The sequence below is a fragment of the Nuphar pumila genome, chromosome 13, assembly GCF_984573655.1.
Source record: "Nuphar pumila chromosome 13, dmNupPumi1.hap1.1, whole genome shotgun sequence".
Classification (NCBI taxonomy): Eukaryota; Viridiplantae; Streptophyta; class Magnoliopsida; order Nymphaeales; family Nymphaeaceae; genus Nuphar; species Nuphar pumila.
This window is the reverse complement of record NC_143261.1, coordinates 73472812-73493380: the sequence shown is the minus strand read 5'-3', so window position 1 is coordinate 73493380 and position 20569 is coordinate 73472812. Positions and strand designations below refer to the sequence as shown.

The 20569-nt window shown below is 35.7% G+C and overlaps 1 protein-coding gene across 1 annotated transcript in view; it reads right to left on the bottom strand.

Annotated features, from left to right (window-relative positions):
* LOC149818708 (Lycopene beta/epsilon cyclase protein) overlaps positions 1-19404 on the bottom strand; it is a 220272-nt gene extending 200868 nt beyond the window's left edge. Inside the window, exons 1-6 of the mRNA XM_089985863.1 lie at positions 19125-19404; positions 16633-16753; positions 6863-7050; positions 6669-6776; positions 6480-6544; positions 3450-3555 (exon numbers count right to left, since the gene is read on the bottom strand). Of these exons, the coding sequence (XP_089841989.1) occupies positions 3450-3555; positions 6480-6544; positions 6669-6776; positions 6863-7050; positions 16633-16753; positions 19125-19283 (747 nt within the window). The 5' untranslated portion in view covers positions 19284-19404. The remainder of the gene's footprint in view (positions 1-3449; positions 3556-6479; positions 6545-6668; positions 6777-6862; positions 7051-16632; positions 16754-19124) is intronic.
* Between the last annotated feature and the right edge of the window lie 1165 nt (positions 19405-20569).

Below are 20569 nucleotides of genomic sequence, written 5' to 3'. Positions count from 1 at the left end.
ATGTGCTCCTGGCCAGCAAAGGCCCATTTGTGGTCTATATATAACCGCTTCATAATTTAATATTAATTTAAATGACATTGCAAATTTTTGGTGAATAATAATCACTCATATACGAACACATTTAGTATTCACAATACACAAGACATGACACCAAAGATATTCATAGATAGTGAACAAATGTAAACGTTGTCAAGCACATGAGATTTATCACATTAGCATAAAATCTAAACTTTTTATGACTAGCCAAATTCAACACTTATTAAGTTCGGATTCAATTAAATGTCTATAACCGACCAGATTTCACACCTTCAATAGCAATCAAATTTTTGGACTGCATAATACAAATTTAGTTTTCAGATCAAATTTTTAATTCATTTAACAAATCAAATTTAAACCAAATGGATGAAAAACCCAATTCCTACCCATCAAAACAGGTCTACATAACTAATTTCAAAAAAATCAAATTTTATCAGACATCACGCTTGGACATACTAAAAAAAATATTCAAGTTTAAGAAAACAAATCTCATACAAAAAACCAATCACATGTATGTAAAGCCCCAAATACCACAATCAGATTTCTTTAAGGCATGACAAACTAAATTCTAAAATCAGATTTAAAGCATAGTAAGCATATAACTAAATCTGTATAAGAAACATAGGCTAAATCATTTCATATATAGGAAAATAAACAAAGTATGCATGAACAGATCATTGGATAGAGAATCATATTGTGCATGATATACTCTAATATAAGTCATATCTAACATGAACTGCTAAATTAAGGATCAGGTTATAGGGAAAATTCGGTATGCGTGAAACAACAAAAATCAACATCCCAGCAACATAATTACTCAAAAAGAGTGATTCAGGTCATATCCAACTTGAGTCTAACCCCTTTTATTTTACCATTTTTAGGTGATGGTTAGCAGTTGCTGGCGATGGCCGGATGGGCGACGAGTCACTGAACCACACTTCTATCTTTCATTTCTTGGACTCGTTAAACTCTATTGATATGTGGGAATATTAAACACTTGAAGTTTGATTTAATATATCTCAATTATGGTTTGAATGTATTTGAAAATGAATGGAATTCGAATATCAAATTCGTTTTTTGAATATTCATGTGTAAGCTTGGACCCAAGCCCAAAGGGCTTTGGATGTAATGTCTCGTATTTTTCCATGATTTTCAAAGTATAAAATATATTTTTTAAATTTTATATTTATATTTATATTTAAATTGATAAAATCATAAGAAATTAATTAAATAGAGGAGACGTTAGCAAGGTCTGGGCATAGCCCAAAGCCCACTGACATGAGCTCTTTGAGTTTGTTATAACTTGAGAAATTTTTAGTTTTTAACCTTTAAATTCGAGCAAAATTCAGGTTGAATTCAGGCAAAATTCAAAAGCGAAATTTAGATAAGACCATTGTTAGATCTGCCTCGGAACGTAGATCTCGTAGGAGATCTGTTTTTCCGAACTCGGATTATGATTGGCCCGAAAATGCATTTTTCTAAACTGACTGGCCTCTATTTTTGAGCTTTTTCTGGATTGGATCAGACTGGATCCCCTCCATTTGATCCAAGTTAATATGGATCTGGACCCAATCTAAGATCTGGTTCAAGATAGGATCCATATAGATTTGGATTTTTTTATCCAATTTGGATCTGAAATCCATCCATAGCAATTTTGGATTTTTGGATCTAATTTTACGCGATCAAATCTGATTAAAAGAAATACTAGGAAGGAACGAAAAGAGGAATGTCACGACCTGATGTTCTAAACTGGACCTGCTCTGATACCATGTGAAGACTGTGTGCCTTGGTTTATGTGGCTCGTTACACAGAAACGAAGAGAGAAGAAAAAGAATGGGAGACAATCCAGAGGTCGTAACTCAAGCTAGGACGTCACCTCTTTATTATAATGAATGATAAAATATTAGGTACAATTACATATTTGTCCTTTAGTATATTACACATTTGCAACACACTACACAATGGAGAAAATACAAAAAAGACCCTCATACGTGAGTTCTAACAATATTTACCAATTTTTTAGGGAAATCTTTAAAAACACACCTAACATTTTGGCGCTAATAAAAAACACACCTAAGTTTTAGAAATTGTCAAAAACACACCTAAATTTATGCACTATTAATCAAAAACACATTTTTGTCCTTTTAACTTGGGTTAACATTAACCCAACTTGAGTTAAAAAGATAAAGTTACTGATTTACCCTCGAACAATAGTTTTTTTTCTTGGTTTCCCACCTACCATTCTTTCTCACTTTTACCCAACATCTATTATCCAAGACTCGAAGTTGCCTTCATCATGGATTGCACCAACCCTCAGAGGCATCTTCACCCTATTATTGGTGGTTTGCAGTGGCATTACAAATCCTCCTTTGTTGAATTGCTTAATACTGAACACTTGAAAGGAAAAAACCTTGCTCTTGACATTGGGACTTCTTGCTGCACATAGGATGAGATTTGGGTGTTTTCAGAGGAAATTCCCTATAGGTGTACGTATGCTAAGATTTGGGTCACATCATTTAATTCTATCAGCTAGTGTTCGTCTGGTTCACTCTTGTGAACTGTTGGCAGTAGATTTGTTGCTGGGGCAGTGTTCTGAATCATTAAATTTGCTTCAGCGACTGATGGGATTTTGAAGTTCTGCTTCATAGCTGCATGGTGAGGATCAAAACATAATTTAATGCATATTTAATGACAACTTTGATTAACCATAAAAAAGTTTAGGTGTGCATGTAACAATTTTGAAAACGTAGGTGTGTTTTTTAGTATTGCTGAAACTTTAGGTGCTTTTTTGAAAATTTTCCTTTTTTTATTGGAAAAAAGAACTTAGAAGCTATTTGAGATTATCCACTCTGATATTTGGTATCCAACACCAGAAGATTCTCTTTAAGACACCGATATTATGTTGTTTTTATAGATGACAGTTTGTATTTTACATGGATATATTCCATAAAACAAAAGCCATAGGCAATCCTAATTAAGAATCAATTTTTCTGTTTTGGCTATTACACAAAGCAGCCCAATTTATTTATAAAGCATTAGTTTCAAGTCATGGAGATTTTAGTTCATTATGTGATTTGACTCTGATCATCTGCTGGTCACTGTTGGAGGTAGATAATACAACAACAACAACTACGCCTTCATCCCAAAACAATTGGGGTCGGCGACTGGAGGTAGATAATAAGAACTAAAATAATTCTACAATATTTGCAAAGATTACAATAGAGCCATCAAAGACATATGCATACATTTCATACACCATGAAACATGGGCTCACCTGCAATCTTCTAACTGATGAGCAGTTAGAACAACCATTAGTTTTGAATTGTTAATACAAATCATATAAAGCAATTACTTCCACAATGTGCCCAACATAAAATTATCAAAATATCCCCATATACACTATAAAAACTTACCACAGCATCATCATATACATGTATAGTAGATATGCTACAACCCTCATAAATGATTCCACCAGAGTCTAGAAATCGTTGTCTCATGGCTTCTATTAGTTTTGCAGGTCTGTCAGTACAAAATTGTTAATAATAAATGGAGTTATCATAACTTTCTAACCAAATATTTCTTCAACTTTGTCACAAAAAAAAAACTTGAAAACAAGATCAGTTAAGAAGAAACAATATTGAGAATCAAGGAAAAAGCACAGTATTAGTTGTCTGAAGATGTACAGTTACTGTGGGAAAAAGGAAGGAAAATGTATCAGCAAAAGGTATTCTTGTTATTTGACAGTCTTAGGGATTCAAGCTAGACCTAGCATATTATTTACTTATGCCTACGTTTTTTGCATTGTCTCATATCTTAGTTGTCAAAAGTGGTGCCTAGGCGCCGACTAGTCGGCTAGGCACCGAGTCACCACCTAGGCTTTTTGGTTTCAGCAATAGAGCCATATTTTGCCGAATAGGTTGACTAGTCGGTAGTTGTCCCCGCCTAGGCAGTGAGGACATGAATGTTCTTTAAGAAAAAGAAAATTAACCAGGTTAACATTTTTTTATTATTTTTTATGGAATTATAAAGGGAAAGGGTCTGTGTGTGTGTGTGTGTGTTCTTGGCTGCAGTGACAAAGATGGAGGAGGAGGAAAAGAAGAAGAAAAAGAAAGAGGATTTTTCTTTTTTCTTCTATTGCTTCCTTTCTTTTCCTCCTCCCCTTTTCTTCTTCTTTCTTTTTCTCCTTAATTTTTTCTTTTTCTCCTATTCTCCTTTTCTTCTTCTTCCTCCTGTTCCATCCGCCTTCACTTGTATCTTTTTTTTTTTCCTCTCTTTTTCTTCTTCTTCTTTCTTTCCATTATTTTCCTTCTTTTTCTTTTTTTCTTCTCCTTTTCTTCTTTTTCTTCCTCCTCTCGCCCTTCCACCCTTTTCTTTTTCACCACTACTTCTTCTTCTTTTTGTTTTTATTCCTTTTTTCCCTTTTCTTATTTTCCTTTTTCCTTTCTTTTCTTTCTTATTTCTGTTCTTCGCAGTCACAGATACATATATACACATATAAATATGTATTTATAATATGTTTTCACAAATATAAATAACAGTTTTTAACATATGTATGATATATATTTGTGTGTTTACGACTGAGTGATATATATATATATATATATATATATATATATATATATATATATATATATATATATATATATCATAGTCACCAATATCGATGATATTGTGAAGATATCGTGAGAAATACTGAGAAATTAAAGCAGCCAATAATATTGGGAAAATCTTACGATATTTTCAAAATATCGCTAAAACAAAAATATTGCAATATTGTTCATTTTTTTTTTAAAAATATTATTTTTATATATTTTAAGTTTAGTTTTTCTATTTTTTTGTTTCTTTTGTATTTTAAAAACTTTTAAAACTTGCTTCTTTATATCTTTGTAAGAAAATATATACTATTTTTGTAAGAAATGTAATATTGTGTTGTACTATAGTCAATGCTAACCCTTTAATATATACTATTATTTATAAGGGTATTTTTGTCCATTTATGTAATATGGTTCTAGAGTCAATATTAGGTCATGTACAAAGCCAATCTCAAGCATAGAAGAGGATACAAGCAAAGCAAGAGAAAAGAGAGTGCAGCGCAGGAAACTTCATTGAACCAAAGAATAGGAAAGGAATACAACATATAGGGGTCGACCCCTTGGCTTGCACATGACAAAAATAGTTTACTACATAACCTCATGAATAAGCACAGAAATACCCTTCTAACATAATCATATGTACAAGACTAGGGCAGCACAAGATATGGTAATACACATATTACATTTCTCAACAGGTCAAAGGGTTATTTTAGTCCTATTTTAGTCAGGTTGTTAGCATGTGGGGTTCAACCCTTTAGTTGTTGTAACTCTCATTCTCAAGCAATGAAGTTTCCTTTGAGTTTTGCCTCTCCATGCATCTTTCTCAAGTTAATCTCCTTGGCATCGATAGGATGAAGTCAATTTTATATCGACTTTTGGAAAAGTAGGCTTGGTTGAGGAAAATAATGAACTAGAATCCAACAAAGATTATGAAAGATAATGGAAGTAATGAGGGGTATCAAACCAAACTGAAAATATATGGTTACTGAAGACTCATTCATCTCCCATGTTGAAGTGTGGTATGTGTGTTTTACTGTATATAGCTCTGGCCCTACTCTATGTATATATCATTGTTTATAGCGGCATTCTTGTATTTTATCAGGAAGTTATAGAAGTCAACCGCTTGTCTTGTAGTGGGTTAGAGGGAGCGACACCTTATATTTGTTCTAAGCATTCATTATTGGATAATGAAGAATTCCTTTTGCTTTTGCCTCTTTTCTTGTTACTCTCTTCCTCGCTTTTGTTCCTTGAATCTTGATATCCCACAGTGTGTTAGCCTTCATCTAGTTGCTATTCAATAAAAGCATCGACACTTTTTTATTAAATCAATCTATCACTAGATCAATATTTTCAAAACTGTCTCTATTTTTCTAGGACTATATTGAATATTTGATTGTAGAGCAAGTGTAGCTCAGTGGCGTCTATTTGTAGCTTATTTTGTTTGCTAATGTTGCATTATCTTCAACATAATATGATAATTCATAATTGGTCCTACAATAAATATCACCTTATAAGCCATCCATGAAGTAGAGGTCGTCATTAACACCTAATTGAATATGTTGCTCCTGATTAGCACATGCATTCAGCATCATATGAGGTAGGGTTGCTTTCAACCACAAACAAGTGGGTGGCTAATATTAATGAATATTCACGTTTTCCTAGTCAAAAATGTCAAAATGTGATCTCGTAAATTAAATTATCTCAATAAAGTTAGAAACTAAGGATATACCATTAGTTTGAAGAGTAAAATGTGAAAAAATACATCAAGAACTTCATAAAGTTGCTTGAAAAAACACCATGAAACCCATTTCAAAGAGAAAAATATTAGATGCACAAGGCACTAATACTTACGAAACACCGAGATTAAGAATGTCTTCAACCCAAATAGCACCTTTTCCTTCGAACCCGCATCTATTCTGTAGTACCATTAGATAAAGAAATGTTACAAAAAGTAATTAGAAATCTTACATTATTATCAGTTATATACTCTTGTTACAACCCATCATTCTTCCATGAAAATATAGGAAGCTGAATACTTACAGGATTAAACTTTGCAACAATGACCTCATCTATATCACTTTCTAACAGAATGCCAGCTTGGACCAGTTCCAATAATTCTTTCTTAGAAATATTCCACTCTTGCTCTCTCTGTATTTGAATACCATTTTAAGCATTTAGATTGATATTGAAAACTTCTTACAGTTAAGCATCACAAGCCTCAGCTAATAGCTTACCCCTTTTACCAGGTTTCGTTCAACAATTCCTACTTTAAGACCTTTAAAACTCAAAGCTGTAGCTATGAAGACCCCCAAAGTACCACCACAAACCAAGACATCAAATTCGCCTGATGTTCCATTATCTTGATCAGAATACCAGACTGAACCAGAGAGCCTCTTAACAACTTGATTAGGTCTGTTGATTTCTGTAAGCCACAAATTCACAATATTTCAGAGATTAGAAATGTAAAATTTGTGAAACTAATGGAAATTTCTCCTACTTGTGAAATTCTGAAAGATTGTCAGTGTGTGGTACAAGAAAATAAATCCTGCCAATTTCTTGATAAATTTTTCTGGTATACTTAAATATCCACATTAAACATTCTTGGATAGTTTTTTTGTTTCTCAGAAACAAAAAATATTATAGCTTGTACATTCTCAAGCATTTCTCAGTAGCAGTCCAAGTTCCCAGAAACAAAAAATATTATAGCTTGTACATTCTCAAGCATTTCTCGGTAGCAGTCCAAGTTCCCAGATTAAAAGTAACATTTCCCATGAGAAATATAATCAAGCAAAAATTCTTTCAAGAGTGAGATTTCTCCAGAACCTGCGAACGAGAAGTTAAGAGAGGGAAAAGGTGGAGGCTGCAATGAGTCACGATTTCTCAACAACAGAAATTGTGACCTATTTCATTAATAAATAGGCAAAAGCCCTAATACATAGCCTTTACAATAACCCTGATATCCGGATCCAAACTGTAAATACAAAACTGTCTAATAGTCTCCCTCAAGTTGTGCATGATTTTGAATCATGGACAACTTGCTCTTTAGAAACCAAAAACGGCACTTTGTGAGTCCTTTAGTAAACAAATCAGCCACTTGGTCTTCTGTTTTAATATAATGGGGCTCAACCTCTTTTTCTTCAATCTTCTGCCTGATAAAATGCTGATCAATCTCAATGTGCTTGGTCTTGCTGTGATGAATAAGATTAAGAGATATTTGAATAGCACTTTGGTTATCACAAAAGAGAGAGCAACTAGCAATCGGCTCTTTGAGCTCTGTTAACAAATGTCTAGTCCATGTTACTTCTGCCGTAGCAGCAGCCATCGCCCTGTATTCTGCTTTTGTGCTAGATCTAGCCACTGCCTTCTGTTTTCTACTACTCCAGGAAACAAGATTGGCACCAATGAAAACCCCATACCCTGAAACTGACTTTCGATCATCAAGATCTCCTGCCCAGTCTGCATCTGAATAAGCAATTATGTCATGAGCAGTATTCATGGATCTGCTTTTGGTATACAAAAGTCCATCTCCAACAGTACTCTTCAAGTACCTCAGTATCCTCTTTACTGCATCCATGTGTCCCATCCTTGGCTCATGCATGAATTGAGAAACTTGATTGACTGAATATGTAATATCGGGCCTGGTAAAAGTAAGATATTGAAGCATTCCCACTAGACTCCGATATTTAGTGGGATCATGATACAAGTCTCCGTTTTGCACACTTAGTTTCTGGTTAAGCACACTAGGAGTAGCAAGAGGCTTGCAATCTTTCATTCCACCCTTTTCTAACAGATCCAGGGTGTATTTATGTTGGGTCAAAGTAAGTTTATTTCCTTGACTATCCACTTCTACTCCAAGAAAGTACAGAAGGTTTCCAAGGTCCTTCATTTTGAACCTTTGACTCAGAAGGTCTTTAGTTTCTTGAACATGGTTCTCACTACTTCCTGTAATAATTACATCATCAACATATATTAACAAGAAGGTAGTAAACTCCTTACCTCGAAGAATAAAGAGGGAGTGATCCAATTGCGATCGATAGAAACCATGTTTTTGAATTTCTAGAGAGAAACTATCAAACCAAGATCGAGATGCTTGTTTCAGTCCGTAGAGAGCTCGATTTAATTTGCATACATATTCCTTTGAATCTACTTTTGTATAGCCTGGCGGTTGTTCCAAGTATACTTCTTCCTTCAAATCGCCATGAAGAAAGGCATTCTTCACATCTAGCTGACTTATTTTCCAACCATAATCGACAGCTAATGAAAGAACAATGCGAATTGTACCCATTTTCACAACTGGACTAAATGTTTCATCATAGTCTTGTCCAAACTCTTGAGTGAATCCCTTGGCTACGAGACGAGCTTTGTATCGTTCAACACTTTCATTCGGTTTGTATTTGATCTTGTAGACCCATCGTGAGCCAACAACATTTCTATCTGGAGGTCGAGGAACGACAGTCCATGTTTGACACTGGTACAAAGCTTCCATCTCTTCATTCATGGCTTGAATCCATTTTTTGGAATTAATGGCTTGATGAAAATGTCTAGGCTCAGTCTCTTTCTCAATCTGTGACAAAAATAACTGAAAATCCATGGTGAAATTCTCATAACTGACCCACCTTTCAATAGGATGCCGAGCTCTTTCAGATCGTCTGATCGGAATAGCTACTGTATTAGAAATTGAAGAAGTAATGTCGTTGGATGGATCAAGCATAGGATCTTCTTGTTCAATATCGTCCGCAGTCAAGAGTGAGTCCCTTTCTCTTCTCCTATAAACTTGCCCAGCAAACTTGTTAATCTCTGGAAGATGTTCTATTTCAAGTTCCTGTATGCCATTGTATCCATCTTGAGAGGATGTTCTTTGAGCACAGGAGGAAGGACACTCATCATTGGTTGCAGGAAAGAGCTCTGCACTGAGCCATGGATCATAAAATAGAGTATTCATATTGGTTTGGGCAGAAGCATATTTTCCATCTCCAAAATCATTCTCATCAAAAACTACATTCCTAGATATCTTAATTCGTCTATTGTCAGGATCATAACACTTGTACCCTTTGTGGTGATCTGCATATCCAACAAATCTACACTTGGATGCCTTAACCTGAAACTTGTTTCGCAAAGAAGAGTCAATATGAACATAACACGTGCAGCCAAAAATTTTTAGTTCATCATAATCAGGATGCTTCCCAAATAGGACAAAAAAAGGTGATTTATCTTCTAAAAGCTTCATGGGCAGACGATTAATAATGTAAAAAGCAGAGTGAAAAGCCTCTGTCCAGAGTCCTATGGGAGTATGACTTCCGTGCATCATGCTCATAGCGCTTTCCACAATGTGACGGTGTTTCCGTTCTGCAATTCCATTCTGTTGGGGTGTATGCGGGCAAGATACTCTACGATTTATCCCATTATCTTGGAGATAATTGATAAAATCCCTGGATGAGTATTCCCCCCCACCATCACATTGGAAATGTAGAATATTAAAAGAAAACTGAGTTTTGACAAATGTATGGAAACAACGAAAAATAGAGAAAACTTCCGATTTATTCTTCATGAAATATATCCAAGTGAAGCGAGAGAAATTATCAATAAAAGTAACATAATATTTGCTGCCAGAATTAGAAGGATTAGGAGCCGATCCCCATACATCGGAACAGACGATTTCAAAAGGCCTTGAAGCTCTCTCATTTATTGAATGAAAAGGAAGAACATGACTCTTACACATTTGACAACTTGAACACATTTTATTATCTGGTCTAGGAATCAGGCCAGACTCAGGAATAAGACCATCAGATACGAGTCGCTCAACGAAGACTCGACCACAATGACCAAGACGCAAATGCCAAAAATCAGGCTTATTACATTTATTTGAAGATTGCAAATTGAACACATGAATATGCTTGGACGACATGGACTGAGGAGATGACTTCAAGGTAGGTCGAACACAAGTAGAAGGGTCCTCCTGGAAGACATACATATTTCCTCGGCGTTCCCCTCTAGCGAATGTCTTCTTCGTTTGTAGATCCTTGAAATAAACAAAAGACGGAGTAAATTCAACAGAAGAATTGGTATGATCAACAAGCTTAGAAACAAAAACAATATTTTTTGTAATATTTGGGGCATGAAGAACATTGGAAAGATGAAGTGGGGATTTAGGCAAGGGGATAGAAACATTTCCAATGTGAGTGATGTGACCCGTCTCCAGTGACGATGTTACTTTTTCCAAAATAAGGAGATAAAGTAGAGAATTTACCCGCATTACCTGTGACATGAGTAGCTGCCCCTGAATCAATGTACCAGACGCCTTTATCATCGTGTTTCAGATCAAGTTCAGACAATGCAGCCAAAAGAAGCTCTTTCACATCACCACCAAACTTTGAAGGGTTCTCCTTTCGTCCTGACGAACTCTCACCCTTTTGGAACTTTCCTTTGTTCTGTGGATTGTGCCAACAGTTGGCTTTGACGTGACCACGCTTGTTACAGAGGTAACAGGTGGGCACGTTTTTCAGATTATAAAGAGAGGCATTCGGAGTGGGTAGTAACCCACGCCCTCCTGGGGTACCTCGTCCTCGTCCTCTGCCTGCACCAAAATGACTATCACCGCGTCCCTGGCCAAAGGAAACACTAGTAGCAAGAACCTGGCCACCAGTGTCATGTGACATCCCCTTTAAGGTCATCTCATATTGAAGGAGTTTCGCTTGCAAGTCTTCAAACGATGGTAAGCTGGGTAGACATAACAATGAGGTCGAAAGAACATGGAATTCCGATCCTAATCCATTCAAGGCTTGCCTGACTTTATCTTTGTCTGTCACTTCATATCCGACAACAGCCAGTTGATCGCTTATGTTCTTGACTTTGTTCAAGTATTCCATGACAGACATGGAACCCTTAGCGAGGAGTTGAAATTCACGCTGAAGAAAGGAAATCCTAGCCTCTGAAATCTGAGAATATGTCTTCACTAGCCGGTCCCATAATTCTTTTGCTGAGCACTCATCTGGAATTCCCACCAATACTTCTTGAGAGATAGTGGAGATAAGGAAAGCAACTGCAGCTTGATCACGCTTCATCCAATTTTCATATTGGGGATTTGGTATTCGTTGTATAGGATCAGCCTCGTTTCCATCCTTAGTTTCTTGTATGACAAATTCTGGAGGGGCTGAAATTGATCCATTTAAATGTCCAGAAAGACCTTGACTTTTAATGAATGGAAGAATTTGTCTTTTCCAGATCAAGAAATTGGAATTGGTAAGTTTTTCAGAAATGAGTTGGTCAAGAAAGTTGGATGAGAGAAAAGTTTGAGAAGAAGAAGAATCCATGACTTAGTGTGCAATCAGTATATAAATGCAGCAACCTTTTTTTTTTTTTTTAGAGCTGAGAATTCAGCGTGAATCTGATAATCAGAACTGATACCCGAATTATCAGATCTAATCTGATTTGATAAAGGAAGCTAAGACTTCTTCTTTGAAAATTGCACACAGCAAAAGGAATATCGCTGATGTACAGATGTATCAGCAGCCGATAAAACTCAAATAGATATCGTGAAATCAAAGAAATTGGCTGATTTGGTACAAATCCAAAGAAGCAAATCCAAATCGAGAGATCTACCGATTCGATGAACAAAGATATCGTGAAAATGGATTTTGGCCCAAACCCAAAACAGTTTCAGCAATCAAACTGTTTCAGCAATCAGATGGAGGAATAGATCGAAGGAAGAAACCCAAAACAGTTTCAGCAATCAAACTGAATGTAAAGAGATGTGAAGATGGAGGAACAGATTGAAGGAAGAAACCCAAAACAGTTTCAGCAATCAAACTGGATGTAAAGAGATGTAAAGATGGAGGAATAGATAGAAGGGAGAAGTACGAACAGAAGAAGTACCTGGGGCTGGGTCTCGTAGTCCAGTAGAGAAGAAGAACGAACAGATTGGAGGAAGGAGATCTGAAGATGGCAGCTGGGGCTGAGGCTCGTATTCCAGTAGAGAAGGGAAGATCTCGTATGGACGTACCTGTGTAGAAGAATTCCATCCCTTGGATCAGACGTGCTCTGATACCATGTGAGATTTCTCCAGAACCTGAGAACGAGAAGTTAAGAGAGGGAAAAGGTGGAGGCTGCAATGAGTCACGATTTCTCAACAACAGAAATCGTGACCTGTTTCATTAATAAATAGGCAAAAGCCCTAATACATAGCCTTTACAATAACCCTGATAAGCTGGGGTTATTTACAAGTATACCATTATGCTATATACAAGTAGTTTGGATCCGGATCCGGATCCAAACTGTAAATACAAAACTGTCTAATAGTCTAATAAGTATTACCCTTAATTAAAGAGCCAATTATTCTTTCAAGATTCTACAAAAGGATCAGAATATCTGTCTCAAACAATAGATTTGGACATTATTCAAAGATTGGTGGAATGCTTCTCACCAACCATCAAATATATTAAGCAGCAAGGAGAAAGAGAATGAAAAGATCATGAGATGGTGTCTAAAACACAAGTAGTCAAAATAAGACCTAGATGGGGTGATACCATATACAAACACTGAAGTAAACCCTTCAATGAGTCAAAACCAATAATTTATGCACTGGGACTGTACGTATAAATTGGCTAGAAGATGACACTGAATCTGTTAACCAGCATTGCAAGTGTTGGTCATCAATGTAGTATAAGAGCATAAGCTTTATCCCAGTTTCACAATTCAATGACTCAGCTATATGAATTATATAGTTGAAAATATTAATGGGCTGGAGAAGGAGAGTTTCCTCCTTAGAGGATTCTCTCTCTCTTTAAAATTTTCAAAACTCTATATTTTGACTTTTTCAAAGTTTCTAATTTTTTTGAAGTCCTTTCTTAAACTTACTTAAGTCTCTTTAGGAATGTATAAGGACCCCTTTTAAGAAGTCCTAAACAACCCTAAAATAAAATTCGGAATTAAATAGAATTAATTAATTATTTAGTATTAATTAATTAATAATTATGTAGAAGTTACCAAAAATAGCCAAATTAACTAGGGAGGATTTTTAACCTTAATTACCTCCAAATTGAAGCTTTTTTAATGAATTTAAAGCTATAAAATAGTTGAGCATGGATTTGGATTTGGATTTGGATCCAAATCCAAGATCCAAATCCATCTTCTAAAATCCAAATGAAATTTGGACTGGACCAAATCCAGATTATTATGGGTCTTGGATAGAGTCCAGATCCATATTAATTCGGATCAAAACTATTGGATCTAGTCCAATCCAATTCCGGATCCAAGCTGACAAATTGCTTCTTTTTCGAAAAAATGTGATTTTTGGGCCAACCGAAACTCAATTTTGAAAAAGTAACATACTGTTTCCCACGGCATTTCGAGACGCATCCAACGACATATTACACAAATATCAAATTCTGAAATTTGCCCAAAAATAACCCAAATTTTGCTCGAATTTGAAGGTAAAAAATAAAACTCTTTCTTAAGCTTCGATTGGCTCATCTCGACCTTGTCGATGAGACCTGGGCCAAGCCCAAACTCGAAAGCATCAGTTAAAAATCAAGGTTCAAACAATTTTTCTCCCAGACTTAGCCAAATTTTTGAAAAACCAGAAAAATGACTAAGTATGAAAATATGTGATATTACATGTGCAATATCTTTAAGAGAATACATTCTCTTCAGATACTCCCAAGCCTTGTTTGCATGTTCGAAATTTGTACATTCTTATTTCATTACACTCTATGCACATCAAAGATAATTAGTACAACACAAATGGCTAAACAATAATTGGAATATAAGGCATTAAGAAAGTACATATAATGGAGTAACAAGCATACATGATCATTTACCCTCACCCACACCTGCCAACTTACACCACTACAATCACTATGATAAATACACAAGCATAAAATTTGTAAGAGATCAATTAAAGGACGTTTCTTAAGGAAAGCAGTGACCTGCCATGACCATAATACATATATGTTTTTGTATTTAGAGACATATGTGGAAAGAGATGTAGGATATATGGATATATCTCTCAAGACCTTAAACACAACAAATCAACACAAACCATGGAATAAGTGCAAACTTGTTTCTTCTAATAATACCATGAAATTAGGCTCACAATGATTTTCTCTAAGGCCCCTCGAAAAATATTTAGAAGAAAAAAAGTAGGATAAAAAATTTAAGAAAAAAAGCCAAATTCCCCTACATCCAACTTTTGTTCTTGATAGATGAGCCAAAACTGACTCAAAAGTTGAGGTTAAAGTTTTTCCATACTTAATAGAAACATGGAGAAATGCATGAGTACCACTGTTTTGGAGGAAGTTTTTCCTTTTTCCAAGAGTTCATTCCTACAATCAAATGGGGCTCTATAGAATATCCTATGTCACAGGGATTCAGCCAACCAGGTGCCTTACCCGCGTCGATGTAATGCGATGTGGGTGCGCCACCCAATGCGGTCAACCCGACCCTGGGTGCGGTCAATGCACCCAGGGTCATTTATGTCCAACTTTTGGACTTGAAAAAAAAGAGGCCCACTGAAATGGGCATGATAGCTAGAAAACTTAGGAACTGGTTTGTCAACGTGCCAAGTTTCGAGACACAACTCTTTAACTTTCTTTACGGCAACCACATGTCGTAGCCAACTACCAAGGAGTCTCTTCTCTGAATCGTTTCTCTGGGTCAAGCGCAGGCTAAACCTGCGAAGGTGCCTGGTTCAACAAGAATCGATTGATAGCGGTGAAGAGATTGATTCCTTCTAGATGCAAGTGTGACTCGCCGAGCTTCTTTTGTCTCTTGAGTTGCTTCGTGGTCGAAGGAAAATGGTCCTCATCGAATTCTTCAGAGGGGATTGCAGTCAGGAGATACCTCCATCTCTTGGATAGGATGATGGTCCTCACCGCAATTTTGATGGGGAGTGAATAAGGCAATGCATTGATACTGCACCTGGTGGCTTTCTTCATCATTCTCACCTTTTACTGAAGATCTGTCACCTCTCGTAGTTGATGAGAGCTTAACTTTTCATGAAAATCTAGAATGGTCTCAGAGAACAACCATACTGTACCCTGAAAATTGAAGAGAGAACAATCATTCTGTTAAAATAGAGGATTCAAGAAGGCGAAAGGGTAATGATGCCCATGTTGGCTCGTACAGATTGCAGTCCACTGTAACTGCCTGCAAATATTAAATCAGATTTTGATTTCCTTCCGAAATATACGTTGGGCTGGAGGTTACATACTAGAAAAATTAATACAAAATATCTAAAGTCAATGAGCTGCCAGATTTTGGGGCAGGATGTAATGATCATGGACAATACAACCTTTCTTCAGGGATGACCAGCTTGGTTACCATTCAAAAGTAGCTCAGTTACGTAACTAGGAGAGAATAACTAAAAGAGTCGGATGAAAAACCAAGCATATATGTCCTTGCCAAGGGGAAAATGGGGTCTCACCCCATTTGGACCGGTGTTCGTACCTTATTTGGTTCTTTTACATGTAATCAGATATCCATCAAATCCTGATATTTGTCTGATTCAATAGCAAAAAATCAAAACCATATATGCATCTAACAGTGCTCGATTAAACTATTAAACTCGGCTCAGACCAGTAGAGCTTAATGAAGCTTTGAAACTCGATTAAGCTTGGTTAATGCAGTCTTATAATGATGAATTTTAGCATATATATAATTTTTGTATTTTAAAATGTACTCACGATAATTGTTTTTTATTTCATTAGTGTTACTGTTGTTAACTGTTAAAACTTCAAATATATATATATATATATATATATATATATATATATATATATATATATATACTTTTTATATTTTCGCACCCCCGCACCCAAGTTTTTTAAAAATGCCGCATCCCCGCACCCGCACCCATGTGACATAGAGAATATCCCATTAGATATTATCACCCATCAATTATGTTATTCTCTAATTTGACTAAATGCAAGGCATTGGAAAAGTTGATAACCCTCAAATGCTGTCATTTAAAGTAGATTGTTTGCCAATTTGTTAATGAGGTCAAGTCTACCTGGCTTTGAAGAGCAAATACTGATCCATAATTCGTCCAACCTCTTCAAGGCATCATATGAATAGCTACCTCCAGCACCTCCTGCTATTTCACCATCTGCTGGAATAGCTTCCATTATCCTCTATAGAATAAAAAAGATCATGCAATTCAAACTCACGAGTATACATTTTTGTATTGAAATAGATTGAATGAAACATTTTAGATATTCTGTATGATCAATGTTGCAAATATTCAAAAGGAAATTCATAGTTGTAAGAGAAAAGAAAAGTTTTCCTCAAAAGAGTTAGCAATTTCATGAGAATTGAAGGCACATCGAATGTTGTTGTTTCTGTCAGCATGTTAAAAGCAGTCCTATTTGTACTCTCTATATTTGAAATGGTAATGGAATTGCAACTAGTTAAAAAAACATGAAGTAAAAAGGGCATACTTACCGCCGCATGGTGTCAACATGATGTATGCATTTTAAATAAATAGCATGCAAACAGGTTTGAGATTAACCTGACTCTCTGCAAGCAGAAATAAAACGACAAAAAACTTTGTGTAGATTTGAAAACTATGGTATGGATCACAGGGTTCTATGTAAATACTTAAGACATGGGTGATAAATAGGCCTTCCGAGTGTTAAAAATATTTAAACTCTATACATGCATGAATTGACAAATATTAATGCCAAAGTGCATCTATCCGTGAATGCAGTATTTTGAACAAAAATAACAGGTTTAGAATTCATAAAATCACCCCATCCAAGGCGTAGTCCCACTAAATAAACAAAGTTATAGGTGTCATTTTTGTTCAGTATTTTAGCATGGATGCCAAACTAAGGAGAATCATCTGATAAGAACAGGAATGGTGACAGTCATATTTATATACTCAACCTTTCATTGATGTTCATGGGAGCAACTTTAACTACTTTGGCTGCTGCAAAGATCGACACAGCTGGAGTAGTTGGAAATAGTGTTGTAAGTATCGTATGATATGCAAAAATATATATCGTCACTATGGCCCATGTGATACGATACACATCGGGTGTATCATATGATATACATAACACACATGTATCATTTTAAATATGGATGTCATTCATAACATATTTTCTTGATGGTAGGATGTCCGATGTTTTATATATTTCACTATTGTTTGATATGTAATATTATGGCTTTGTTTTGTAGCTAAGACTAATGTATCTTGCATCATGAATATTTCAGTTTTTTTTTTTTGATATTTTATTAAAAATATCGATTTTTTATTATAGGCATCTTATTTTGGGCCAGACGAAGGCTGCAATACGCTTTTTACAGCCTTGGTTGCAGATACCAAAAGTTCGTAAGAAATAAATATATGTGCTTGTAAACAATGGGGACTACTTGACTTGGTGCTATATTTGTTTGTTATAAACATGCAAGGTGCCTTATGCTTAAGAGAAAGTCTGGCTATACTCAGCAGATGTGAAAGATGCAATCAATGCATTTTTATATTCCAACGTGCTAAGAATTTTTATAGCATTGAAGGATAAGACCATGATGATTACCATTTCCGAGTTCGACCCAAGTACTCCAAGATCATGAGTCATGCATCCAATATTACTTCATCTTAACAATGCTAACAGTATTTTATAGGCATAACTTATATGCAAACGCTATAATATATATGAGCATTTTATTCCCAGTGTTTTTTTTCCTAAACAACCAGAACCCTTTATCTAGTATCTTAACAATGCTGGACACATGCAAACGATAAAGGGGAAAAGGTGCTGTATGACCAAATGACCAACCAATAGGCGGGTAATTTTGGGGGCGACATCTTCCAGGTTCATCCACCTTACAAGAATGAGATTCAAACTTCATTTTCTATTTGTGATTCCATTCTTGATACAGTAAACTCGAATTTATGAGGTCCTTTAAGCTAAGCAAGCAAGGGTTTGATTCAGGTACGTATTCCAACTCTACCGGTCCAGCTATTATCCAAATTAATTAAGGTTTTCTTTCCTATCATTCTTGAACCACTCATTACAATTACTTCCATTTTACAGGCCAGGACAGAAACCGTAAGCAACGCGGCTAGGTCTCTGATCCTAGGGGCTGAGAGTGGTTTCAACGTATAAATGTCAAAAAAAAAATCTTACAGGCGAAGCCAAGTACAAATTTCGTGCTTCCCCCAAAACAAAGAAAAAGTCAATTCATCAATCTCATTTAAAAACCTCAGTGTTTCACAAAGATTATTGAAAAAAAAAGACATCTGCCATAAGCATGATAAGGATAACGTAGGATAAATAGGCGTTTCTAGACGGCCAACCTGCCGTAAGTTTATTATAAACACGACCACCTTGATAAATCATGATGACCGCCCACATATTACTATATCATGAATGACCACCTTCGTCCTCTCTTTTTTTTTATTCTTTTGGTCGGAGAAACTGTTGATTAAATATTAAACGTAAAGCAATGAGATAATGAGAATCAGAACATAGCAAGGAATACTCTCAGAGTTCTCACTTGGGTTCTTGAGGGAGTTGCTGCATGGATGAACACTCGGCGATGAGGCTTATTAGTCCTCGCATTTGCTGGAACTGCTGCTGAAAGAAAGCATGGCGGATAAGGAGAAGGTATTGTGTTGGCCGGGTGAAGCTGAAGTGGCAGTGCAGACGCCCGCATTTTTCCCGCACAACACAATCCCTCTCTCTTTTTTTCCCTCTTAATTCTGTTTATCCCTTTCCAAAAACTTCTTGGGCGTACTGCGATTTAGTTGGCATTGGTCCTTCTGGAAAACTCTTTTACCAAATGGAAGAGCATCTGGGTGCCACGTGCTTCTGAAACACAACCTTCTCCAGATAAGTTTATCTTCTCTGTTTACAGCACACCTCTGATTCATTTCAGGGCATAAGGGTGTCAACAGGTCGGTTTTACCCGGACCAAATTCTATAGGGTTTGGGTACAATAATAAATAAGAAGACTCGATTAAGACCCGGGTTTGAATCCGATGATCTGATTAATACATGGATTCCGGTATAGTTTGTGAAATTTTATACCGGTTTCGATTAAGACCCGCAATTTTTCAATGTAAAAATGATAAAAAAATATTATTTTACTGGGTATAGTCTGACTCTGGTTCATGTATTTCTTATCTGGGTATGGTTTCTCTTATAGTGGAACTGATTAGACTCGGGTCTGAACCCGATGCCATACTCAAAAATTCGGTCTAAGTCTGGTTCCACCTGCATCAGAACCAAACCCGATCTATTGACACCCCTAGTCATGTAGTAAAAAAAGAAACATAAAATGCATATAAATTGAGAAGGGACTTTTTTCTGTCGACACTAAAAAAAAATTTGGTTTCCCAGAAACTTCGGTCATTGGTCTTAGACATTATTTCACGTCATCATCGTAAAAAATCGGGATGTGTTCCTTGATATATTTGAACCTTTTATACTTTGTTATTCATTGAGAAGTATCTTTAGAAAATAAATTTTTTTTTTATTTTCTCAATGGTCACCAAGATGCACTAACATATTTTCAAAAGTATATTTCAAATATCCTATTTGATAAAATGCATTTGAAGATATATTTTCAAACTTTTTGTTGATTTTGAGTTCGTTTCAACGGAAATCTATTTTTTCTGAAAATTTACTCAAAAAATATCATCTACATCTACCATTAACCAAATGTGGAAGTTTCTAGCTTTTTAGCAAGCCAAAAATCACTTTGATCCGACGTTAGAGTGAAAAATGATAGCTAAAATGTGTTTTTTGTTTTCAAAAATACCTTGTTAAAAAAGTATAGCCTGTTTTAAAGGCATTTTTGTCCCTACAAATTTTGAATTTTGTTTCTGAGTATAAAAGAACGATCATAGTTGAGGAGGTTAGTTTTCAAATGCCACAAACTATTTGTGAAATAGATTTGCAAGTCTCAAGATACCTGTGTTTGTTCGCAATGTGTCAAAA